Here is a 26871-nt window from a genome sequence, read left to right as displayed (position 1 = left end):
AGAGGCAAACTCTGTAAACAACAAGCTGTCTCCTCTGTCAAGTCTCTTATGGAAAATGCTGGAGCACTGTCATGATATGTGGCTGTCACTGGCATGATGGTACATATTACTCTTGACAAGGTGTGCTTCTGTTTCATTACTTTAGCCTTGTAACATATTCCTGCCAGTACTAAATCATATATATTGCATCCATAACCACATCAAAGAGGTGAGGGCTTAAAGAAGATCCTTGGTGCAGATCTACTCTGACAGGGATCTTTCCTGTTAGCACAACACGGCTTCTTACCTGTGTCCTCACTTACTTGTACATATCCTAGACAATCCTCACATGCTTCTCTGGCACTCCTTTCTCCTTCTTGCGCCTCCAGACCTCTTGACATGGCGCTCCATCATAAGCCTTCACTGAATCAATAAACACCATTTGCAAACCTTTCTGTTTTACTTGCTGTGTTCACTCGTGGGATGAAAGATCCGTTCCCCTGGTGCAAGCTTTTTGCTAAGGAGGAAGTGGAGAGGAACTTGGACAAATCGAGAAAGGCTTTGGAAGATAGATGACTGAAGACTTTTAGAAAGAAGACAGAATATCTGATGTTTAATGATAAGCAGGATTCAGAAGTTAGCCTGCAGGGAGAGCTACTGAAAAGAGTGGATATGTTTAAATACCTAGTAGGATCTGGTTAAATACCTTGGGATCTCCCAAGATGGGGAATTGGATGTAGAGATAACCCACAGAGTGCAGTGTGGGTGGAACAGTTGGAAGAAGGTACCAGGAGTATTGTGTGATTGACCCCATTACTATGAACATGAGAAGAGAAAGAGATTTTAGCTCAACAAATCCACAAGCAGGAAGCTCGCAATGCAATCCTAGCAATTACCAACACAAATGGAGACAAAATCATTGATCATAAAAATATAATGCATACATTTAGAGGCTAGTATATTGTGGTGGGCTGGCGCCCTGCCTGGGGTTTGTTTCCTGCCTTGCGCCCTGTGTTGGCTGGGGTTGGCTCCAGCAGACCCCCATGGCCCTGTGGTTAGGATATAGTGGGCTGGATAATGGATGGATGGATAGAGACTAGTATAAGTCTTATATTCTACTGAGTTTAAAGAAGACAAGACATAACCTAATGCATATCTGGATGCATTAAAGATATCACAACTAGATACTCTCAGTGCAGAGGAATTGGATAAACCTCTGGCACTATCAGAATTATTAGACACTATAAACTCACCTCAGAGTGGGAAAGCAGCAGGCCCTGAAGACTACCCTGCCAAATTTTATTAAAAATTCTCAATTAAGCTAGCTCCCCTTTTATTAGCAACATTTACAGAAGCTAGAGACAATAAACTTTTCATCAAGCTTTAAATACCATCTTTGCTAAGCAAAATGAAGACTTATTACAATGTGCACCATACAGACCAATCTCACTTTTAAATAATGATGTTAAGATACTCTCCAAGGTCCTAGCTAGAAGGATTGAGAAAGTGCTCCCTTTGGTAATATCATAAAACCAAACTGGATTTATTAAAGGCAGACACTTAGCTTCCAATCTTTGATGCCTGTTTAATGTAATATACTCACCCACAAAGTCAAACACCCCGGAGATATTATTATCGTTGGATGCAGAAAAAGCATTTGCCATGGTTGAATGGAACTACCTATTCACCATATTGGAGAAATTTGGGTTTGACCTGAACATTTGTTCATGGATCAAACTACTGTATACCAGTCCAGAAGCTTCTGTTTATATTAACAACATTAATTCAGACTTCTTCAAACTAGAATGTGGTACCAGACAAGGATGCCCCTTGTCACCACTGCTGGTTTCAATCGCTATATAGCCACTGGCAGTTCACTGTCTAAACATTTTCAAAACTTGGGCAGGATCTAATCAATAACATTTTAGAATAAGCATTTACATTGAGGAAGCAGATTCTCTTCCCTCTTTTTTATTCTATTTATTTTTATTCATTTATTTATTTTTATATTTTTACTATTGTTAAAGTTTTGCATTGCTGGTCTGACTCTCTTTCTCATGGGTGGGGGTTGATTAGTTTCGAAAATAGTTTTATTAAACCTGACTTGCTTGTATGGATTGTTGTTTGATTCTAATAAAATAAATAAAATGTTATAAAAAAAAGAGTATTGTGTGATTGAAAAATTAAGGAGAACATAAAAGGTAGTGTTTTTAAGACAGTGGTAAGAGTAAGCAATGATGTTTGAAGCTGAGACATGGACAGTAAAGAGAGAAGGAGGAGAACAAGAAGGAAGCACAGGAGAAGTTGGAGGTGGCAGAAATGAGAATGTTGAGATGGATGTGTGGAGTTACAAAGATGGAGAGAATGAGAAATAAGACTTATAATCAAAGTCAGAGAGGTGAGATGGCGTTGGTTTGGACATGTGCAGAGGAGAGTTGCTGGGTATATTGGGAAAAGGATGCTGAGGATAGAGCTGCCAGGCAAGAGGAAAAGAGGAAGGCCTAAGTGAAGGTTTATGGATGTGGTGAGAGAGGACATGCAGGTGATGGGTATGACAGAGCAAGATGAAGAGGACAGGAAGATATGGAAAAAGATGATCCACTGTGGCAACCCCTAATGGGAGCAGCCGAAGGAAGAAGAAGAAGAAGAGGTACAACAAAAGTGTGGGAGATATCTAAGAAAGTACAGGAAGGTATGCCAAAGTGGTATGGACATGTGATGAGGAGAAGCAATGAACATGTGGGCCAAGGAGTGATAGGATGGAAGTACAGGGGAAGAGAAAGTGAGGGAGGTCAAAATAGAAGTGGATGGATAAAGTAAAAGAAGATTTGAAGGAAAAGGGTTTGACTGGGGAAGAGGACTGAACTGTATGGAGAGGTCTGATCAAAAACATTGACCCCACATAGAAGTGGGAAGAGATGAAGAGGAAAACAAAGATTAAATTGTGGGAGAAAACAGGAGTATAGGTTGTGAAAAGAGAACAGACAAAGGGCAACGTACAAGGGCTGGGGTCTTTCTGCACACTCTATCTAATAGCTCCAGGGCTAATAACTGAAAAAAACAGAGTAGATAATGTTAAGTTTCTTAGCCAGGCAAGGGTTCCAAATAGAAGGTTTCAGTGAGCAAATGCAGATGATGTTTCAAAAGGGAATGCCGCCTTTCAGCTGAGTCTGTACCTTTATCAGGTGCTGACTGCAAGAGACGTGTCATTAGGCTCACCAGAAGTCAGGCTACTTGTCTGGAGTGGGATTGTCTTTCTCTCCGGAGTAGATGAAGGAAGAAGAGTTAGTGTGTCTCATCTAATCCTGTTCTTCATCTTACCTCTGTTGCAGAGCATCCAGCATGTTCCCATTGTGAGCGTGCATGGCACCGTGTGTAGGCTCATTATTGTCATATGTACAGAGCACAGTGCACTTGTTACTTCCATGTACTAATCAACATGCAACTTACTGCCACTCTTTGATGCCACGATTAAAGTAAAGTCAAGTTTGAGAAAAAACCTCCACAGTCAAGGGGAGAACATATAAACTCTATTAACACCAAAGACACTGCATATTCTGAAAAGTCCCAAACTTGGAGAGATGTTTTTAACCCCTTATTTTAGCAAGTGCATTAAAACATTTTTTTTTAATTTGCAGTTTTGATCAGATTAGCCCCCTTGGTAAAGGAGGCTTTGGATATGTTTGGAAAGCAAGAAAGATTTTGGAGGATAAATTTTATGCAGTGAAGAGGGTAAAATATACAGAGTAAGTTTTTTTTCTTCCTTTAATTAAATATACTTATTTCTAGTGAAACAATTGATTGTAATAAAATATGACAGAGGTATTCTATAACCATCTTGCATGCAGCTTATAAAATTACAGCTTTTAGACTCACCTCCATTGTTATACTTTATATAACATAAATAATTATACATACAGTACATACTAGTGCTTGGACATTGTATTTTCATATCAGAACCTATTTAAGGTGTTAAAAAATTAATATTGTAAACAATAGGCATTTGAGTGCACTGCCTGAGTGATGCTTATTATTATCATAAGCAGTTAAATCAGTGGTTACATTAAAATACTTAGATATCTTGGAGCCAGATGATTTAAAATGTGAATTATTATTCATTAAATAATAATTTGTGATTGCTACAATGTTCAGAATTGAAGTGCAGAAGTGTGGTGTAACAGTCCCGCTAAGTGAGCCCCCACTCACACACGTTTCAGTAATGCTAGATTACTCCATTTAGGTCATCTATTAGTATCAGTTCGTTATTTGTGTGTCAGGCATGAAAGTTTGATGGAAGACACTTGAGGCCAAAAAGACTCCAACAAGTGGTGCATGCCCAAGGGCTGCCCCCATTTCTAATCCACGGTTCATTTCCGTAATGAATTGCGTACAGAGTGTTAAACAAATTTACAGAAACACTACATTCATATATTGTAATTGCATTAGGCATGAGGGTCAGAAATTGCCATACCAGAAGCGATGGTTGACACGGAGTGTTGTCAGAATGGAGCATGAAACCAATTGCCCATTTCTCAGGTTGTTTTCTACGCACATTGTTTCTTAAATGCTCTAATAAGCCCTTATAATATTCAGAGTTCACCGTAGTGTTCCTGGGTACAAACTCACCTCGCACAGTTCCATCAAGGACAAAAAACACATTCATCATCACCTTGATGTTGGATCTCGATTGGTGTGCAGAACATCGAGGCAGCCATGATAGCACAACTAAAGACACTCATGAAAGAGGACTTCCAGAACTCCTTCAGAAAGTGGCAAGAACAATGGGATAAGTGTGTTCAAAGTGAGGGGGATTAATGGCAATGTGTCTTTTACTGTAATACATTTTTTTTAATTTAAACTTTCACCATATTTTTTGATCACACCTCATAGAACACAAAAGGTTAGTTAAGAGTGTAGTGTTTCACTTATTACCACATCGGGTAAACTAGTTCTGTTTTGGGTGATTGAATTTTTCATGTAATCTTACAACAGTGTAGTTTTATTGGAAACAAAAAAAATTGCTTTTGTGAAGGTGTGGGGATCCCTGGGAATGTGTTCTCAACAAAAAGTGTGGTTCTTTATGCAAAATATTACACTTTAGGAAATAGTCACATACATAAAAGTTGATTATTCAAAGTTAAATCAACTTAATTTAACTGTGTGTGGGCAAAATGGGAGTACGATTTTTGAGGATTAGAAAAGTATTAGATATGAGTAAGATTTCTACTTGTGCATGCAACAGCTTTTTTACAGAAGCTCTGTATTTCTCACAGTTTTTCTTTTTGTCTGAACGTATTTACTAGTTACTAGTCTTATTTAAGATTATAATGAATCAGGCTTCTGGCTTGTCACAATTAGCAGCTACTGGGATAAATGGATTGAAAGTGGAGCTTAAATGTACCAGCGAATGGCAATGCATGCAAACCCGGGCTCTGGCTTATCATGACTGCACTTCAGATGGGTTTTGAAATTTGAATGGAATTGCGAAGAGGATCTGAAGGCTGCCTTATATGTGCATCACCTGTTAACATAAGTGAAACTGAGACAGAAAAAGTGAAGTGTGTTAAATAGTCCTGTAATCAGCTACTCACTCTGCAATCGTGTGGATTTCAGGATGTCAATCTCCAAAAGGTCTAAGGAGGGCAGCTTCCAGACCCAAGCAGAGTGCTTTAATTCCCCAGAAAGAAAAGCTGGCTGTGGCTGGATCTTCAGGAGAAGCTGTAGCCTCTGCTAGTTGGATTATCATCTGTTTCCAATTATGCCTGTTTACAGGTGCATGAGTGTGTCCCTCACAGAAATCAGTTGTTTGGTTTGGGGTTACAAGCTTAACATGACTGCCATTTTAAGCGATTTTCAGTCGGCAGACATGTCAGTTAACCTTTCTGGTTATTATATGAAATACAAAACGCAGGCCGACCAGATGTTGGACAGTGGGAGAGCTGCAGAAAAGTTTATAAAAATGATTGTCCTTCTGAAATCCCAATGAGGGAGGAGAAGATGGCTTTCTGCGTTGTGGTCAAGTGTGGTCTTTCAGCTGAGGATACCTTGTGTGTCACTGATGTCCACCAGAACTGTGCAATGCCAGTTTTGTTCTACAACCGTCTTTCTTTAGGAAACAGGAACAAATGAAAGTGTTAATTGCGTAGCACAGAAAGAATGCTTCAGTGTTAAGATCATGTGTGTGAAATTTTCTGTTTGTATAATTAACCCTTGCTGTATTTACTGTTAAGTAAAAGCATTTAAAAACTTTAAGAAAAAACATATGGGAATTGCTTTAGCTATTGAAAATAAACATAATCTTTCGTTAAGGTGAATCAATAATTTTAAAGTTACAGTTCACAAGTTATATGGATTAAGTTAATCATTTTTGATTTAACAATTTTATATTGTAGCAAAGCTTCCCGTGAAGTTGCTGCATTAGCAAAACTGGACCATAAAAATATTGTTCAATACGTTACATACTGGGAACCTGGAAGCAGCACTTCTGACAGGTAATGTAGTTTAAAATTAATTAGAACTTAACTCATTTTTTAAGACCAAAAGAGCTACCGAAGTGTTCATTTTCATTCTGCTAGTTTTATCTTTCAAAAGACATCACATTAAAAATACAGAAAATGTGCACAAAGCTCTTTTTTTATCATGGCGCAGGCCAAATTATGTTTAAGTGGAGTCAGATCTGGCAGCTATTAAAGAAACATCTAAAAAGTAAGTCCATGTCCTCATAGTATGTTTTTAATAGATACATGTTTTATACGGTTACCAGAGGAAAGCCAGAAATTTGCTCATTTTTAAATTTTCAAGACCAAGTTTTCATGATAAAAACAACACCACCTCACAGTCCTCGATGTCATGCTGCATTTCTAGCTGGGATAGTTTCTTTGCAGAGATGGCAGGTTCCTGCAGTGTGTTCATGTGCGCTTTCTCTAGATATTCTGCTTTAATCCCATAGTCAGGTTGGAGTTTTGAATTCCCTTGATATGAGTGTCTATTTATGTTCGCTGCCTGAGGTGGATCTGAGTTCCTCCCAACGTACATTGCTACCCCAGCCCCAGCTCACTAGTTTAGAAATGGTACAACAAAACTGGTATTTAATATAAGAATTAGAATAGTGCATTTTGATGGTCTGCCCAAGCAAAAACCGAGGAAATCATATAAAACACAGCATGTCTTTAATGCACAGGATAGCATCCTGACATGTTGTCCTTAATAATAATTGTATGAAATAGATGTACTGTCACTTTGTGACAGAGCACATTTCTTTGTTCTTTAGCAGTTCAAATCCCAGCACTCGACAGAGATATCTGTTTATTCAAATGAAACTATATGAGAAAGGAACTTTGGAAACTTGGATGAAGGACAATAAGAGAAGCAAAATTGAGGCTATATGCATGTTTGCGCAGATTGTTGATGGGGTTGATGAGATTCATTCCAATAATCTAATTCACAGAGATTTAAAGGTAATTGCCCTTCTTCTTCTCCTATTATTGTCTTCCCAAAGTGCTATTAAAATTTATTGTGGGTTAAAGCAGGGTGAAATGTATGTTTTCTTTTGATTACTTCCATAATCTCATAAATTTGAAAATGTGAGTTGTCAAACTAGAAGTTACATAATACAATTCCACCTTCTACTTTAGATCTTTGCAGTGTTTTTACATAAACAAATGGGGCCTCGAGTATAAAATGTGTATACGCGCAAAAATTGTTGCATACGCCCATTTCCACACTCACTTTGAGATGCATAAAAACTAAACTTGTTTTCAATCCTATTTTTTGTAAAAATTGATCTATTTGTATGGAATGATTACAATAAAGTCAATAAAATAAAAAAAAAAAAACAACAAAAAAAAAAAAAATAAACTTGAAGTAAAGCCACATACATTTTTATGGTAGCCTCTCACCTTGCGTACACACTTTTCTGCTCGGTTTTGCAAACTGGTGGCATCCAACCTTAAAAGCACTGCTACTATTTCTGTGTTGTCTCAATTTTTTTCAGATTTGCACCAATGACATGGGATTTATCAAATGTACCAAAATTAATTGCATATCGTTTACCAGTTTAATTCACTTGATTGTAATCATTCTGCAACAATATAATGGTGCATGGAATGGCCAAACTATTCCAACTACCATAGCTGCTTTAGCGTTGTTAGAAGACATCGCAAATAGAGAAATCAGAGTAGACTGCACATTTACAGATGATGATGTTGACTGGTTTCTAAGTTGATTTCGATTTCCAAGAGCTATGTCTTAGAGTTGTGTACTGAACTGTCACCGGCTTTACAAAGGCAGACTTTGAGGAATTGTGATCTACCTGATCCTTTTCAAGTTTTGTCCACTCTCAGGTTTTTAATTACAGGAGCTTTTTAACGTGAACTTGCTGACTTATCGGCTATTTCACAAACATCACTGAGTCACACCATGCCAGCAGAATGGGATGGTATTATCTGCTTGTCATCCAGTTCACGTGCGTTAAATTTCACATTCTTTGGGATTTATAAATGGGACGTGCGTGGAACTTAGGCATATGCAAACTGTTATGCATCTGAATTTGTTTGTCATACACACGTTTCATGTTTTAATGTGAATTCTATGCATGGCATTATATATGAGGCCCCTTTACACCGACAAGAAGCTTTTTGGAAGAGTCGCACAAAAGAAGCCCTTCTTAAGAACAGGACATAAACTGTAAAGTGTATTGGTCAGATTTCACACATTTTGAGTATTTTCAATGGAATATCATTTTCTCTTACCTAGGCCAGTTCTAGAGGTTTATCTCCGGTCTGGTATTCAGTCTTTTAGTTTTGGCAATCCTTATAATTATCCTAATTAACTACCAGATTACTTGTATTTGGATGATTTGTTTGTTCAACTGTTCAGTTTTCTTGCCGAAGATTATATCACATTATTATTATATTACATGTACTAACATTATATCAAATTCAGATTGAAGATAAGGCATCTTTAGGTAAATATTTCTCTACTTGGCTGTAGATGAAAAGCTACACTTGCAAGAAATAATAATAATAATAATAATAATAATAATAATAATAATAATAATAATAATAATAATAATAATAAAATATTATATGTAGTATTATACTCACCTTAAGAATAACTTTATACTTTTATTGTTATTATTTTTGCTGGTATAGCAATTTAAAAAATGGACCATACAGAAGATTTGTTGAAAATCCCTCTCATTCATTTTTTTTTTATTGTTTTAGCCAAATAATATATTTATAGGTGATGATGGCACAGCAAAAATTGGAGATTTTGGATTAGCATGTATGACAAGTAGTGATGATGATAACTTATTAATTGAACGCACAAAAAATGCAGGAACAAACTCGTATATGAGTCCTGAGCAGGTAATCCTAAAAGTTTGTCTTTGTTTGTTTTTTACTCTGTGAATTACACTGTGTAGCTGTTGCTTTTTTAACAAAATAGTATATTTTTTTGACAAAATTAAAGTCTATTAGATTATTTGTGACTGTTTAAAATAAGATGGGCCTCTCAGGTAAATTTCTGTTCCATCCAAACTGGTCAGAGCTGAATACCCTTCATATGACTAGGCCTTTATATAAATATTAGTAGCACTGGAGGAAAATGTTTGCCATTTCTGTCTAGACTCATTGAGTTCCTTATGAGTGAAGAGATGAGACTCTGAGACATTTTTATCGCATACTTTAGGGTATTGTCACTTGGGTGATGGACCCAGAATGGAATATTAGTTTATCAAGTAGTCAATTCTGATCATATCCTTCTTTTTAAACACTGAAATCTTCCACAAACCTATAATCCCCCAAATCCATTTTGCCACTCTGCCGCTCATGAAATCAAAGGTTAGGAGCATTCATACGCGCTGATACAGTGCATTGCCGCACCCACCACATGACAAACCAACTCAGGATCCCAGATTAAGACTCGAGTGCAGCCTTGTTCCCCAGTTCAGGTGGAACGGAACTAATGTGAGTTTGTTTATGGTGGCTGGAGTGCCAATTCTACCACCAACCCCCAGGTTTTCCCTGTAAATTGGATGGTAAATTGTGGGATTTGAGCTTAGGATGCTGGAACATCAGGCGCCATAACATCCATCCATCCATCCATTAACCAACCCGCTATATCCTAACACAGGGTCACGGGGGTCCACTGGAGCCAATCCCAGCCAGCACAGGGCGCAAGGCAGGAACAAATCCTGGGCATGGTGCCAGCCCACCGCAGCACACACTAGGGACAATTTAGGATCGCCAATGCGCCTAACCTGCATGTCTTTGGACTGTGGGAGGAAACTGGAGCGCCCGGAGGAAACCCACACAGACACGGGGAGAACATGCAAACTCCACGCAGGAAGGACCCGGAAAGCGAACCGAGGTCTCCTTACTGCGAGGCAGCAGCGCTACCACTGTGCCACCCGCCATAACATTTGCACATAAACATACTTTTTTCTTTTGTCAAATCACATCTTAGGGAGTTTCCGAAATAAATCTTAAAATTTGTTTTAAAAATATTAATTATATTGTATACACTATTATACTCACATAACACACACCCTTGATAAATTTAACCAAGATGTTATCTTAAACATACAGAACTGGAAGCAAGGTGTAGTTTTTCAAAATAGGGTGGCACAGTGGATCAGTGCTTTGTGGTGATGCCTCATGGATCCAATGTCTTGTGTTTTATTTCTGCACCAATGAGTTGCCCCCTAGAAGATGGCAAATTCTCCCACATGTCATGTTTTTTTTTATTTCTTTATGTACCCCAGTTTAGTTCCTACATCTCTGCGACACGTGTGGTGGGTTAATTGTTCATTTTAAATTGGCCTTGTAAGTGTTGGTGTGCCTAATGCATGCTAGGATAGGCCTGGAACCTTACAACCTTAATTTGGATTTAAGGGAGTCTGAGAATGAATGTAAGAATTGATTTTTTTAATGAGTTATATAAAGTTGGTAGTACTTGGCACTGTCTCCTTTTGCATCTACAACAGCATAAAGTCTTTTTTCCTTTAAAGTTGCATAAAAGCACAACTATATTTGTTACATCACACCTCTTTGTGCACATCTCTGATATTCTTAGCTCTACATTTACAGATTGTCCACAGGATTTCATTTGTGTACAAGTCCACAGACTGAAATGACTGCTCTTAAGTGATGTTTTTGATTTATTGATTTTGTAGAGTGTTTAGGGACATTTCTCATGCTAATAGATCCATGGATGACTTTATTGCAGAGGCCTAAACAACTTACTTAGTGAATCATGGAAACGTAGTTAGTCTTAACAGAGCCAGAAGCAACAGAAATGCCCCACAATTTCAGCAGGGCCCCTAATTTCATATGATGATCTCCCATCTGTTGAAGACATTTTAAATAACACTGATGGTCTCCTTTATCCTTTTATCACTGTACATGAGGAGAAGATGAACCTACCCCTCTATTGGAGTGTTTTTGAAGTTCTTGAGTATTCCTAAACATTTCTTCTGTAGCTTTGACTCCTGCCTTGCAGGCTGCGGCCTCTCATAACCTTGAAATAAATGAAGTATCTTTGAGCAAGTCCTGTTGGGGATAAAACTGTGGTCATCTTACTGTTCCCCATGAAAAAGTAGATGTAATGTGATTGTTCACCAGTTCTCAGTATTAGTGCAAATTACCAACACTCAGCAACACAATTAATATACAGTATGTTTTGTGTTTTAGCTTCAGCTGGAGTGCACTACTTTTTCAGATATACAAATCACATGAAATACTATTCTCTTATAAAGATTTTTCTGTTGTGTATTGTAGCAGAATAACCTACGGAACTATGGGAATGAAGTAGACATTTTCTCACTTGGACTTATTTTCTTTGAACTGCTTTGGCCAATGTCAACAGACCTTGAAAAGTCTAAGGTAAGGTTGGTGTGAGACTGTTGTGTAAGGTGTTTTATGTTACAGGTATTAACATTTATATTTTAAGGGGAGCACACGTTTCAGTGTTCCTATCTACCCCAATTTGTTGCACGACCTTTTTGCCTTGGTTGTATGGACGACATCCTTTATAGATGCCTTTCTTCACATTCAGGGGTCCATAGTAAAATACAGAGGCTGTTGTTTTATACGTAACAGTTAACTTTTCCTCACATTTCCCAAAATAACATCCCTGTCACTGTTGGCTCAGTATTATCTGGTCAAATACAATAAAAAATGGCATGAGGTTCAATTCAATTAAACACATCTAATGAAACATTGTAATCCATGGGAGATAATAAAACCAGCACCTTTAAATATATGTTTGATAATTGCAAACTTACCTTCTCCAAGGGGATTTATTTCAAACACTTTATTTTTTGTGTTCTAGATTTGGCCAGATGTAAGAGAAGGAATCTTCCCTGAACCATTTTGTAAGGAGCATGGCCAAGAAGTAAGTACTGTTTGTTTCATAGGAGCTCCTTGTATAACTGAAAGTAAAGACTGAAAATAACACCTTTCTTACAACTGATTTCATTATTTTTACAGTGTTTACTTATTAGAGCGATGCTTTCAGAAGATCCAAAAAAACGACCAACAGCAAAACATCTTTCCAAAGGCGAAATGATAGAAAACAATTCTCACATGTCAAATACTGTATAGGAGACATCTGTGAAGACATGGGAGAGACTGTATAGCTTCACATGTTGAATTCTAAACAAATGTATATCCTTCTGGGACTTAGTTACACATTTGTGAGAATTTATATTTTTATAGACTCTTTACTGTCTTAAACATTAACCATCATAGCAAACTCTTATTCTTCAGACTTGATCTTAGCAAGTGGAATTGCAAAAGGCATTTCTAAATACTCCCAGTGTGAGCTCGCTTGTTTGCGATTTAGTTCCTTTCCACAATATATGATCACATTTAACGTGGGAAATATCAACTACAAACATATTAATTTTTTTACTCGATGAAGTAATCATGGGTCATAATACTGTTTTAACAGTTTCAGTTGTATAAATTGCAAATGAAAATCAGGCCTCCAGGACTTTTATGACAAATATGCCTAATCTATAATGTAAATGAAATTATTTTTAAGTCATGTTTGCACTTGTCACAAATGAATGTCTTCAACAAGATCAAGTGTTCCGTTTTAAAAGCAATTATTGCAGGCACTTGCACTAAGGTACTGCTTAACCATGTCGATCGCCACTCACTTTTAGATGCATAACTAGCTTGAAGTTTCCTACTGTTGTGGTGTGAAATGTTGTATACAAGTTGATAAATATTTTGTATGTCTTTATTTGTAAATTAGGCAAAACAATGTAATATTAGTACTGTATTTCATTAGCAAAAAGAATTCATGTTTACCCCCTAGGACTAAGTCAGGATAGTGAATTTTTTACGACAGGGTTGGGGGAATGTGCCTCAAACCAGTTTGGCAAGGGAATCTCTGCAGGACTCTCTCAGTCAGCCCCCACAGGAAAGCCAGACTGCCTAGCTGGGAAACTTCACCTTAACAGATGGTTTTGGGGGGTGGCGGGTGTGAAGGTATTCTCTGCCCTATTGATCTGAAGTATGGCTGTTAGGAATTGGCTTGTATCAGAAGCCTTTAAGTACCGTGACGCCCTATTGGCTGTAGGGATTGGACATAAAATCTGTAAATTTGCTTGCTTTACCTCACCCTCTCTCTCTTACCAACTGATGAAAGACCATCTCACACACCATGAACTGAAAAGGACAGCGCAATGAAGAGCACAGCTTGACAGCCATATTGAGACAGGCATGCTGCCTGTTCTGAAGAAAGCTGACCAAAAATGAGGACTTAACTAGAGACATTTAAAGTAACTACAAGCCTGTGTGCCGTCTGAAACTACACATCACCATTTTTTCAGGTTATATGGTTGCCAGTATTCAAATATACTTTGCATATTGTTATTATTTATGAATATTATCAATAATACATTATTTAAATTATAACTTAACTCCTGTTTGTCTTTTACTACACCTAATCGCCTGAGGTTAAAAATGTAGAAGGGAAGGTGGGGAGAAGTTATATAGTACAATACCTTATGAACAGTGGTAAATCTGTAAGATTTGAGGAATTCTGAGAAAGGCTACATAATAATACAAAAGTGGAAAGTAGAGTAATATATTACGTTACATAGATCAAAACACCTACCAAGTTACGTTTAGAGATGGAGGAAATCCCTGGAAAAGTTGAAGAGAAGTGTCATAAGCAAAACTGCTGAACATTAACTCCACATACATGGAGCACCTCCTCAGAACGCATGCTGTCTGTTACTGGGTTATAGCATGTTAGAAACCATTAACTCTTTAATTGTTAACATCTTGATAGATTTGAATATCTATGCTTTTAAAAAGAGTAACCAATAAGTGACTTTCACTTAGTTAATGTGAAACAAGCTGGGATACTCCATTAGACCACCTTCTCTAAAGTAACTATAGCGTGTGTCTGTGAGTCTGCACATAATACTAAATTTGCAGTGCACTGCATTTCTCAGTATTTTGTAAACAAATGATATTTACTTCAATATTCAATTAAGAACATTTAATTAACACACTATGTATAATGGTGTAGTTTCATGGAAAGGCCATTGTAAGATAATTTAGCCATCAATTATTTTTCCTACATTAGTTTGTCTTAATTCTCAGAATGCACTCCACACTTTGGATAAGGAGGGTGAGTTAGTAAGTCTTCATGCTTCCTTAAAAATGAAAGAACAAAGTCTTCACAATTGGGGAAATAAAGGCTGAATGTAGACCTATCTATTTACCGCGGAAATTCAATGTGGTAATGATCACCGTTGTTTACATACCACCAGCTGCTAATGCTAACTTGGCTCTGAGACATTTATACAGCAGCATTAGCAGCCAACAGAGCCGTTACCCTGATGCAGTGTTCATTATTGCAGGGGACTTTAATCACGTGGATTTAAACGCAGTGCTCCCCAAACTCCATCAGCACGTAAAGTGTGCTAATAGAAGAGCCAACACACTGGACAAGGTCTACTCAAACATCAAGCTGGGCTACAGAGCTTCCACACCTGGCCCAGTCTGACCACATGTCACTGCTGATGATTCCTGCATACACCCCTCTCTGCAAATCTGCTCTTACCACCACAAGATCCATTGCAACCTGGCCTAACTGGACTAACTGGGACATTTTAGAAAATCCAGACCTGGAACTCTACACAGACAGTGTATTGTGATTCATCAAAACCTGCATTGACACTGTCACAGTGGAGTATCTGTGTCTATCCAAACCAGAAGCCCTGGATGACAAGAGAGGTTCAGTGGCAGCTAAAGGAAAGGAACACTGCCTTTAGGTGTGGTGACAAGGCTCTCTACAGCATGACACCGTCCAACCTGAAGAGAGGCATCAGAAAGGCTAAGAGGGACTACAGGAGAAGGACTGAGGAGCACCTGGACAGTAATAACAGCAGGCAGGTTTGGCAGGGAGTCCACCACTTCACCAACTACAGGACCAGTCATGGAGCTGCTGAAGGTGACGCCTTAATGGCAGAGGAGTTAAACCACTTCTTTGCTCGCTTTGAGGTGGAACTACCAGAGGCAGCTGTCACACACGCAGCAGCAGCCCACAACAACATCACCCCCTCCCTTAGGGTGGAGGAACATGAGGTGAGACACTCGTTCCAGGCTGTCAATCCTAGAAAGGCAGCAGGTCCCGACGTTTTCCCTGGACGTGTGTTGATGAGCTGTGCAGAGCAGCTGGATGGGGTCTTTACAAACATCTTTAACTTGTCACTGTCCCAGGCCTCAGTTCCTCCCTGTCTGAAATCCTCCATCTTACTCCTTTTACCAAAAAAATCGCCATTAACCTGCCCGAATGACTATCGGCCAGTAGCGCACACCCTGGTGTTGATGAAGTGTTTTGAGAGACTGGTCCGGAGTCATATCATGTCCTTCATCCCTCCCACCTTTGATGCACACCAATTTGCTTACAGGGCTAACAGGTCTACTCAGGACGCTGTTGCTGCTTCTCTCCATGCTACCCTGTCCCATCTGGAGCACCAAGGGAGCTACGCACGTCTCCTCTTTATTGATTTAAGCTCTGCTTTTAACACCATCCTTCCTCACAGATTGGTGGGCAAGCTGCTAGCCCTGGGACTCCCATATTCCACCTGTATATGGATTAAAGACTTCCTGACAGACCGCACACAAAGGGTTAGGGTGGGCCCTCACATCTCCTCAGCCATCAGCATCAGCACCGGCTCTCCTCAGAGCTGTGTGCTGAGCTCCCTGCTCTTCACGCTGAATACACATGACTGTGCCCTTGCCCACCACAGCAACACCATCGTCAAATCTGCAGATGACACCACTGTCGTCAGAGATGGTGGGGCTCATCTCTGAGGAGGATGAATCCGCTTACAGGGACGAAGTGGAGCGGCTGACAGCATGGTGCACTGACAACAACCTGCTCCTGGACACAAGTAAGACCAAGGAGCTCGTTGTGGAAAAAAAAAACGGACATCAAACCACTTTACATCGGAAGGGACTGTATGGAGAGGGTGTCGGACTTCTGCTTCCTGGGAGTCCACATCATGGAAGACCTGTCCTGGGGTGTGAACACAGCTGAGCTGGCGAAGAAGGCTCAGCAGAGACTTTATTTCCTGAGAGTCCTCAGGAAAAATAACATCCCCCAAAAACTGCTGGTGTCCTTCTATCATTGCTCTATTGAGAGTATCCTGTGCTACCGCCTCTGCGTGTGGTTTTCCAGCTGCACAACAGCGCAGAGGAAAACACTTCAGCAGATCGTAAAGACTGCCCACCAGATCATCGGCTGTTCTTTACCCTCTCTGGATGAACTGCACAGCTCTCGCTGCCTCAAGAAAGCGGAAAACATCTTAAAAGACTCCTCACACCCGACTCATGACATGTTCCAACTGTTGCCATCAGGCAAAAGATATAGGAACATCAAAACAAAGACTAATAGACTGAATAACAGTTTCTACCCTGTTGCTATTTGGGCACTGAATGCCACCTAATCACCACCAATGCAGCAGTGCAATAGATGACATCTTGTGCAATAGTGTTTCATGTGCATTTAAGGTCTTATGTTGAATGTTTGTGTTCTACCTCATTTCTTCTGATCCTTTTTTTTAAATTATATTAATTTATATTTTGACACTACAGGGACTGCACCTAATTTCGTTGTATTTGTTACAATGACAATAAAGATATTCTGATATTCTGATTCCGATATTCTGAATTTACAAATGGGTTTTCATTAGTGAAGTCCAATAATCGTAATGAAGCTCTCACCAGGTGGAGTGAAAGGCTCTTCGCCATTGTGAACTTCATTCTTGGTTTAGATTCTAATTGACAGTCAGTGCCGAGTCCAATGAGCACAGGCCTTGTTGGAAATGAGCACCATTCAGCAGGCAGGAGGTGCTGTGCCCTCCGCAGACATGACAGTCACTTGAGGCATTTTGTGCTCTACTGAGGTTATGCTTTTGCCAATTTTTATTCATTTTTTTATATTTGTCTTATAAATACCACCTTTTACTTTTGTTAAATATCAAAAAAATATCTTAATATAATACTGTACACTAAAAGTATAGACCAAGTTCATTTGGTCTATGTTTATCAAGTGATGAAGCTAAGGTAATTGGCTTTATGACGGCACAACTTTCTTCGAAATGAAAAGATGTTATCATAATTATTAAATAAGCCATTTAATAAAAAAAGGTATAAATGACAAAGGTGATTTGGTGATCTAGTATTCTGGGTTCAAATCCGATACCCAGAAATAGTCAGTGTGGGCTTTGCACATTCCCCTGTGTCCTTATGGATTTTCCATCCCCAAAGACATGCAGGTTAGGCTGATGGCCACCTTTGTGAAGGTGAACAGGAGAAGGTTAATAAGCTGGTCTGTGTCAAGCATGGCTTACTGTCCAATGCTGTTTACTGCAGGTACCGTAATAATGGAGGAAAGAGGTTGGAGAATAAGATGAGTTGAGATAATTTTTCAATGTTATTACCACTTTATTCAGTTTGAATAAGTTGCTGCTTAACCCCTTAACTGCCCTCTGCCGGATATATCCGGCATCGTAGCTTTATTGCTGACGCCTTACTGCCGGAATTATCCGGCACATTTGCCTGTGGTTATGTGAATGCCTGGCGCGTAGTATAACTGACAGTTTGGCGTGGGTATTATTACTACGTTGTATTTCGACAACTCTGCGCTTGTATTGGTCGATCACGTGATGTGATTCGAAAGTGAAAGCTGTGAATATGGCGAAACGTAAACTGACTTCAAGTGAGGTTTTGCAGGCGATTTTGGACAATAATTCTGATCATGATTGTAGCAGTTCTGAAGAAGATTTTAGCGACAATGATGATCAGCAACGTGCGCTGCATGATACTGTGAATGACGACGCATCGGATGATGGCGATGAGTGGGTGTATCCCCAGCATCTCAACTGGACTGCTGCCCGTTATCTGAGCCAGATATGAAAGATCCAAACCGTGACCGCTTGTTCAAGCTACGTCCTTTGATTGACCATTTATTTGAAACATTTCAGCAGGTATTTCAGCAGGTAAATACTGCTTGAATAAATGTAAAGTAAAAAAACGAAAATTGTTCAGATTTCTCCTGGCATGGGGAATATTTAGGGAGTTGGCGGTTAAAAGGTTAATAGCAGGATGCTGTGGTCTGACTAGTAGACTTTAAATCATGAGATTGATTCACCACAAAAAAAAATCCCATAACTAGCTCTCTAATTATAGTGATGAATAAATGTAGATATTGTGGTAGAAATCGAACATGTTAATTTAACAAAGAAATGTATCCTCTACCAGGACAAGTTTGATCAAAGCTTTCTGAGTCAGTGATGAAGCAGGAGAAAAGCTTGTCCATCTGCGTCATTTATTTCCTCTTGCAGCATCGTGCTGAAGAGGGAGCACTCATCACAGCAGTCTGCTACAATTTGCACAACAGGGCTGAATTAATGCTTCCATATCATACTCTGATTGGTTAAAAGACATGAGGTGCTTTAGCATAGAGCAGTGGTTCTCAAACTATGGGGCGGGCCCCCCTATGGGGGCACGAAGTAACAAAAAGGGGGGTGCAAAGATGTGAAAAAAAGAAAACAAGAATCAAAAATATGAAAAATACATTTATTGAAACCAAAACAAATTAACTTAAACTACATTCTGATACTAGAAAAATAAATATAGAGTTAGATAAATGTCGATAAAAGTTAAGTAGGTATAATAAAATATGCATCTATGATATATCATTAATTAAAAAAGAACAAATTGATATTAGTGGGCTCCTTTCAAAAGAGCACAGCTCCTGTGGGGGTCCGTGACTACCACCAGAGGGCACCTGGATGGTTCCTGAGTTCTGGAGGACAGCACTTCCGCCACACCAGTAAGTACCATCACAGAGCACCTGGAGCACATCTGGGGCATTATAAAAGGGGCTGCCTCAGTCCATTCGGAGAGCCAGAGTCGGGAGGAGGGAGATGGAGCTTGTGAGAGAGGACTGGAGGTGGCTGAAGGAAAAGGACTGAGTAGTTGTGTGAGTTGGTGGAAGTGGATTGTGTACATAGTAATTGTAAATAAACCGTGTGTGTTGTGGACATCTGGTGTCGTGTCTGTCTGTGGCCAGGCTATCTTTTACAATAGATAAAAATAATTTTGTTACTGTAGCTGCTCTTTCCCAAAATTACCAAATTTCAGCAGCTCTAGAATACAAAATGGGAATAAACAAAAGCCTGACGCATCGTCAGGTTCCACAGACAAAATATCTTCGTTTTTAAAAGCTTTAGGAAAAGTTCAAAGTAAAACAGTTCACACAAAAAAGAAAAAATTAAAATAGCAAAAATTAGAAAAGGTCTTGTTTAAGAGAAGTTCTGTTCAAAGCTTATAAATATTGTTTCATTTCTAGTCGTTACAAAACCACTTCTAAGTGTTTCTGAACCATTTCAAAATGGTCAGAAAACTGTTTGTCTATCCCATTTCTGTGTTGAATTTTAAGTCCCTGTGAACTGGGACCTCTTCTGAACAACAACTGACTCGATTATCACACTGTATCTTAATTAGAGCAAGAAAGTTCTATCTCATACTAACTTACAGGGGGGTAAAAGGCTATTCCATTGTCTATGACTATGAAAGAAATTTCTGTTCTATTCAAATTAAGCAAACACTAATATGGGTTTAACTCAAAACTTTAACTTTCTAAGATTGGCTCTTACTGTTACTGTATATAATTCAGTTCATTTCTTTGTGGTCTCCTAATTGGCTGCCTTTCCCTTGGACCGCGTAAGTGAATTAGTTGGGACTAGAAAGGGAGAGAGGTGGAAAAAATAAAAGTGATATATCCTTCATGAACAGGAAAAAAGGAAATGAAAGGTCGTACAGGAACTGAGAACCTGTGGCTTCAGTGCTTTTACTCATCTCTATGAATCGTGTAAAGTTAATCAAGTACTCCAAAATAAACATATCCATATATAGAAAATCCAGCGTCTGGCTGTCTGTCTGTCAACTTTTCATGAGAGAACTACTGAACGGATTTAGATCTTTTTCCATCAATCCATCCATCCATTATCCAACCCGCTATATCCTAACTACAGGGTCACGGGGGTCTGCTGGAGCCAATCCCAGCCAACACAGAGCGCAAGGCAGGAAACAAACCCCGGACAGAGCGCCAGCCCACCGCAGGACACACACACACCAAGCACACCTTAGGGACAATTTAGGATCACCAATGCACCTAACCTGCATGTCTCTGGACTGTGGGAAGAAACCAAAGCACCTGGAGGAAACCCACGCAGACACGGGGAGAACATGCAAAGTCCACGCAAGGAGGACTAGATCTTTTTTTTTTCTATAATTTGCTTGAATATTCTGGTTGATTTTGCAACTTTTCTCATTGCGCTAAGTATCATAGTTCGCTTGCGGGAATCCGAGAGAGAGACGCACTGGGCCGAGGGGGAAGGGGCGGGGCCCTCCTCATTGACGTGCCAGCCTCGGGGCGTAACCTAACCTTCTCTTAGCTAGCGAATGAGAGAACTACTTATTGGATTTAAAATGTTTTTTTTTTTTCTATAATTTGCTTGAATATTCTGGTTAATTTTGCGCTAAGACTCATAGTCCACTTGAAGAAGCGATATATTCGCACTCATCCGAGACAGAGGCTGTGGGCCGAGGGGAGGGGGAAGCATGATGTCAGGAGTAGGGAGCCGGTCAGGGCCCTCCTCATTGTCCTTTTTCACTAATATGCGGGCGGAGCCGCGGATGATGGCTAGTCAAAACTAAATATCCTTCCATTATCCAACCCACTATATCCTAACTACAGGGTCACGGGGGTCTGCTGGAGCCAATCCCAGCCAACACAGGGCGCAAGGCAGGAAACAAACCCTGGGCAGGGCGCCAGCCCACCACAGGGCAAGTACACACTCACACACACACCAAGCACACACTAGGCACAATTTAGAATCGCCAATGCACCTAACCTGCATGTCTTTGGACTGTGGGAGTAAACCGGAGGACCCGGAGGAAACCCACACAGACACGGGGAGAACATGCAAACTCCACGCAGGGAGGACCTGGGATGCAAACCTGGGTCCCCAGGTCTCCTTACTGCGAGGCAGCAGTGCTACCATTGCGCAACCATGCTGCCCTCAAAACTAAATATTTACAAGAGTAATGACAACAGACATGTGATTTGAGATAAATTAAATGGAGTTGACACACTTATTGCGGCTTCTGGAGAGTATATACACAACATCATACAGCAGTTAAAATTCTGTGACTTCTGACAAGCAGAATTAACATTTAGAGATATCTCAAAAAGAATTTCAGATAACTTACAATGTAATTTACTAAACTCGCTTTTAGATATCTTAAAATAAGTTCATTTACATTTTAAGACATCTGCAATACATTTTGAGATTATCCATCCATCTATTATCCAACCCGCTGAATCCGAACACAGGGTCATGGGGGTCTGCTGGAGCCAATCCCAGCCAACCTACTGTCACAAAACTGAAGCACCAAGTAGGCCATTAGCACAATTTGTACACTCGGCTGTTTGAAACAAGTCCTTCAGCGTATAAGCTTAGGAACGCACAATTTTCAGGTAGTTTTCAACTTGGAGGTTGGTGGCAGGATTGGCACTCCAGCCACCATAAGAAAACTCACACTGTTCAGTGTGGTGCTGAGGTGTCAACCTCCTCCTCCTTTCAACAATGTGAAATAATTTTGAAAAAATGCACTGGTGTGCAATACCCACCACTGTATTTTTTTTTTCCCAGGGCCATCCCCAATGATGTCACTTCCATTTTATAATTTCCTGTTATGACCATTTCCTGCCACCATTTTCTGCTAAATAAACTCCATTGTAAGCAATATCTCTTATCAAATGTTTCAACTTTTTCATTCTTTTGGTCTCATTTTTCATATTGTCCTTCGGACATTATATGGGAATATTCCCCAACTCTTTTTGAGTATTCCAATGTATTTATTTTTATCACAATGGATATGTTTAGTTCACTGGAAAATTTACAAGCAGATGGACTATCAGTATTAAAATGCCTTTTACCTCCACTTGCTTAAACTCAAATGACTTTTCAGGGATCTTTTATGACCACAGAGAGTCACGACTTTGGTTTTAACTTTCATCTGGGGAACGGTGCCATTATTTACAGCACAGCATCCCCGTCACAGCACACAGGGGCTTTGGGATCCACACTCAGACCACCGGTAAGTGCCCCCTGCTGGCTTCACTAACATCTCCTCCAGCAGCAACCCCAAGCTTTTTTTAGATGTTCTCCCACCCAAGTACTGGTCGGGCCTGATCATGCTGAGCTTCAGGTGGATAACTTCTTCTGAAGTGCAGGTGGTATGGCCATCGGACAGTAGTGTTCTCATTCTGCAACAGTTTGTACTCCTCATCTTAGTTTTTCTAACTTTGATAAAAAGATTCAGATTTCTGGCTAAGCATGCAAGCAAATCTTCAGCTGCTATGAGCCTGCAGAAGGTCTCTGAAGTTGTTGTCTTAGCTTCACAAGATTTGAATCAAATCTTTTTGAGTAAATTTCATTGGGAAAATTACCAGAGATTCAGTGTTAAATGGAGAACAGGGCAAGAGAATATAGGTAGTGTCTATTAGTTAAAAAAATTCCTTTGTTTTTCAAGATGTTTTGGCTTGTAAAGGTAACTGTGATTGCATATTATATTTTGGGGTAGACAATACCTTGAGTTATTCACAGAACACTGCCTCATATTTAGAGTGCTATTTACATCTATCCATCCATCTTCTTACACTGCTTATCCAGGTTATGGCGGCAAGACAGCTGGAGCCTATCTGAGGAAGCATCAGGTCCAGGGCAGGATCACCCACTGGACAGTGTGCAGTGTGAACAAACACACACACACACACACACACACACACACTAGGGCCAATGTAGCAACGTCTGCCCACCTAACCTCTATGTCTTTGGACTCTGAGAGATTTTATATGCAGTCATTTAATTAAATAGTAAAAAAAAACATTCACTGATTTTTTTTTTCCATCAGTGTGGTTGTTCTTCAAGTGACATGTTTTAACTTTGGATAAATAATAATAAAATTAATAATAAAAGGTGCCCATTATTTATAAATATCCTCCATGTAGTGCAAAAATGTATTTCTTTTGCAGATGGAATACAATAATGACCGATAGATAGATAGATAGATAGATAGATAGATAGATAGATAGATAGATAGATAGATAGATAGATAGAATTGTATTTATCCCCAGGAGGAAATTTGTCTTTTTACAGAAGCTTCTGAAATAAATATATATATATATATAGATAAATATATATATAGATAAAATATATACAGTATATACATGGGGCGGCACGGTGGCGCAGTGGGTAGCGCTGCTGCCTCGCAGTTGGGAGACCTGGGAAAACTGGGTTCGCTTCCCGGGTCCTCCCTGCGTGGAGTTTGCATGTTCTCCCCGTGTCTGTGTGGGTTTCCTCCGGGTGCTCCGGTTTCCTCCCACAGTCCAAAGACATGCTGGTTAGGTGGATTGGTGATTCTAAATTGACTCTAGTGTGTGCTTGGTGTGTGAGTGTGTGCGGTGGGTTGGCACCCTGCCCGGGATTGGTTCCTGCCTTGTGCCCTGTGTTGGCTGGGATTGGCTCCAGCAGACCCCCGTGAACCTATGTTCGGATTCAGCGGGTTGGAAAATGGATGGATGGATGGATGGATATATATACATATATATATATATATACATGCACACCATGGTTTGAACACACATCAGAATGATTAAAAAGAAGATAATTTAAGAAGAAAGAAAACTTCTTACTTGGTTGTCCCAGTCACAGTGTGGCACAATACAGGCGTATCCCCGTTTCTGGACCCACTCTTGCTGAATGATTCATTGGCTGAAAGTCCTCAGTGTTGTTGTCTCACAGAGAGGATGTGCAGCATTGTTCATAATGACACTCAGTTTTGTTTTAATTCTTTCCTTTGCTATGACCTCCAGGGGGTCCAGAGAGTGTCCTATAACTGAGCCTGCCCTTGTTGATAAGAAACACCGTCTCCTAAAGAGGAAGGGTCTGCGCTGTCCTTTCTTTTATACTTCCTCTGTGTTAGCGGACCAGTCCAACTTGTCATTAGTGTGGACCCCCTCTACATCCACTCCCTGAATTGTGACTGGACAGAAAGGCTCTTTGGTGCGGCGAAAGTCAATAACCCTTCTGCTGATGTTTAGATGCAGACAATTCTTTTTGCATCAAAACCAATTCTCCACCCGACAAAGGACATACGATCGTTTGAAATGAATTTTATCGCAGTCATTTAAACTACGAGAGACGGAGGTGTGGAAGTGGCCTCTTAACGCAGATTTCTGTTGAGTGGCTCTAAAGAAGGACCGCCGTTGACTTAAGTACCCTGGTTCTCAGATATAGTCTTGCCAATTTTGGATGAAGAGAGATGTTACAAGTAACGACATGGAGATACTTACTGCATTTTCAATGTATATTTGATAATTTTATAATTATTCGGACATCTTGGCTGCCTCAGTGAATAAAAAAGAGCTTTCGATTAGCAACGAGACTCCTGTATTCAGTGTTTTTTTAACTTGATAGCTACAAATTATTTCTAAGTTTTAACATATTGGAGAGTCAAAGCAGTGTCTCGTGTGCAGTGGCTGAGCGAGGAGCGGCTACAATCGCGGGCTCCGATTGCGGGACACACTGCATGCCTTAATGCGCACTTTCTGTTTTTTAAAGCGACACCATAAAATACTCTACGTAATTTGAATAGCACGGAAGAACACTGAGACTGAGTCGTAATGTCAATAAACGGAATCATCTGCCTGATCAACTTTCATAAACCCACCCCGCTGTGTTGCTGTTTAGGAAGGCCCTTCAATCAGATTTTGGTAACCAATCGGTCGCTGGGCTCTTCTTTCTTGTCGTGACGTAACGGCGGAGAAACTGAATCTGAAGTTTACAAGAAATCTGACAAGTGACAGAGCAGAGTGACACTCGGGTGTGTGTGCCGGCTGGCAGATTTCACAGTGGACACAGACAAAAGTGAGTACTGTGTGTGACTGAAAAAGTGTAATGTCATGAGGTGTTATTAATGGTAATAAAGGGCGGCGACGGGGCAGCGTTGGGCGTCGCGAGGCTCATTGATGAGCGCACAACACGGCGGAAACGACTGCCTTGTGGTCCGATGAGCATTGAGGTTGGGTTTGGTAGAGGTCTCTCCTCAGGATGGAATAGCTTAAATGACATGTGAAGTTATCAGATTTCTTATTTAAATACACATATTTGTATGTATGACGGTCAGCAAATTGATTTTAGGTGCACGATTTGTGTTTTGATTAGCTGGAGCACAAGCTGGACATGTTCCAAATATGATCTCTAACAGACATGTGCCTTGTGCCCATCTTGTGCCCATCCGGCTTCCTCAGACCCTATCCAGACGTGAACTACAGAAATATTACGAGTGCAACTGAAACATAGAAAAAGTAGTCTGGCTGGTAAAGAGCATGCGCTGACAGCCACACCCACCACACGACGAGCCACCCGGATTGGGACCCGAGTGCAGCGGGCTGCTAAGCGCTGTTAAGATGTAATTATTAGATATCAATATTTATAGATAAAGTGCTCTTATTACTTTCAAATGTATTTTACTTTTTAGTATTTGAACACTTTATACCAGGGGATGTGGCACTTTTCAAACCCTGAGGTTTTGAGTTCCGATCCAGCGATTAAAGGCATCAGCCAAATAATAAGTACATTTAAAACAGATACAGTGCGTAGGTCACCGTTCAGTTGTACTTAAGTTCTAATTTGTAAAGTGCGTCGTGACGGGTTTGTCACAGGAAGATACCATATATAATTAAAGCTTGTTTATCCATCCATGTATTATTCCATTAGGGGGTCAGCGATGGAGTAAATCAAGCACAGGGACAAATTTATTATCCTGTAAATGCAGGCAGCAGTTCTCCAATAGACTAGTGAAAGTAACAAAGCACTAACAACAAACGAGGCATATAACACCAAAAATTAAATAAAACTACCTAAGAAAAACACCCCAGGGACGGTCATGAAGTCAGTTGCCTTGGTAGTGCAGGGTGCAAGGCATGAACCAGGAGGACAAAAAAAAGAAAAAAAGAAAAAGACATTCAACAGGTTTTGATTGTGAGGAGACTAAAAGTAATGAATACCATAATCACACCCTTTCACACTATAACATGGTCAGTTCTTTAGAGCAGTGCTCCGCAACGCACACTGGTGTGCCTTGAGCCGATACAGGTGTGACGCGGTCAAATAAGACAATTTTCTAACTAAATAATATTTCAACGGTCCTCCTTAGAAACACAATAACGAGAATACGTGCAATGAAATATTCGCGTAAATAGCCTTTTAAAGGTTTCATAATT

General features: G+C 39.9%; 2 protein-coding genes across 5 annotated transcripts in view; both read left to right on the top strand.

The window, feature by feature from the left end:
- Positions 1-13342, top strand: part of LOC114642200 (interferon-induced, double-stranded RNA-activated protein kinase-like) — a 55719-nt gene extending 42377 nt beyond the window's left edge. The window contains exons 10-16 of the mRNA XM_051919241.1: positions 3618-3725; positions 6372-6470; positions 7250-7436; positions 9204-9347; positions 11760-11864; positions 12313-12375; positions 12471-13342. Coding sequence (XP_051775201.1) covers positions 3618-3725; positions 6372-6470; positions 7250-7436; positions 9204-9347; positions 11760-11864; positions 12313-12375; positions 12471-12584 — 820 coding nt within the window. The 3' untranslated portion in view covers positions 12585-13342. The remainder of the gene's footprint in view (positions 1-3617; positions 3726-6371; positions 6471-7249; positions 7437-9203; positions 9348-11759; positions 11865-12312; positions 12376-12470) is intronic.
- An 11844-nt stretch (positions 13343-25186) lies between these two features.
- Positions 25187-26871, top strand: part of LOC114642199 (interferon-induced, double-stranded RNA-activated protein kinase-like) — a 63837-nt gene continuing 62152 nt past the window's right edge. Inside the window, exon 1 of one of the 4 annotated variants that reach the window (XM_028791176.2) lies at positions 25187-25513. The gene's annotated coding sequence lies outside the window, so the exon portion shown is untranslated. The remainder of the gene's footprint in view (positions 25514-26871) is intronic. The other 3 variants (XR_007933610.1, XR_007933609.1, XM_028791175.2) reach the window with 3 other exon arrangements.

This window comes from Erpetoichthys calabaricus, chromosome 15 (assembly GCF_900747795.2).
Source record: "Erpetoichthys calabaricus chromosome 15, fErpCal1.3, whole genome shotgun sequence".
NCBI lineage: Eukaryota > Metazoa > Chordata > Cladistia > Polypteriformes > Polypteridae > Erpetoichthys > Erpetoichthys calabaricus.
This window is presented reverse-complemented; position numbering and strand designations above follow the sequence as displayed.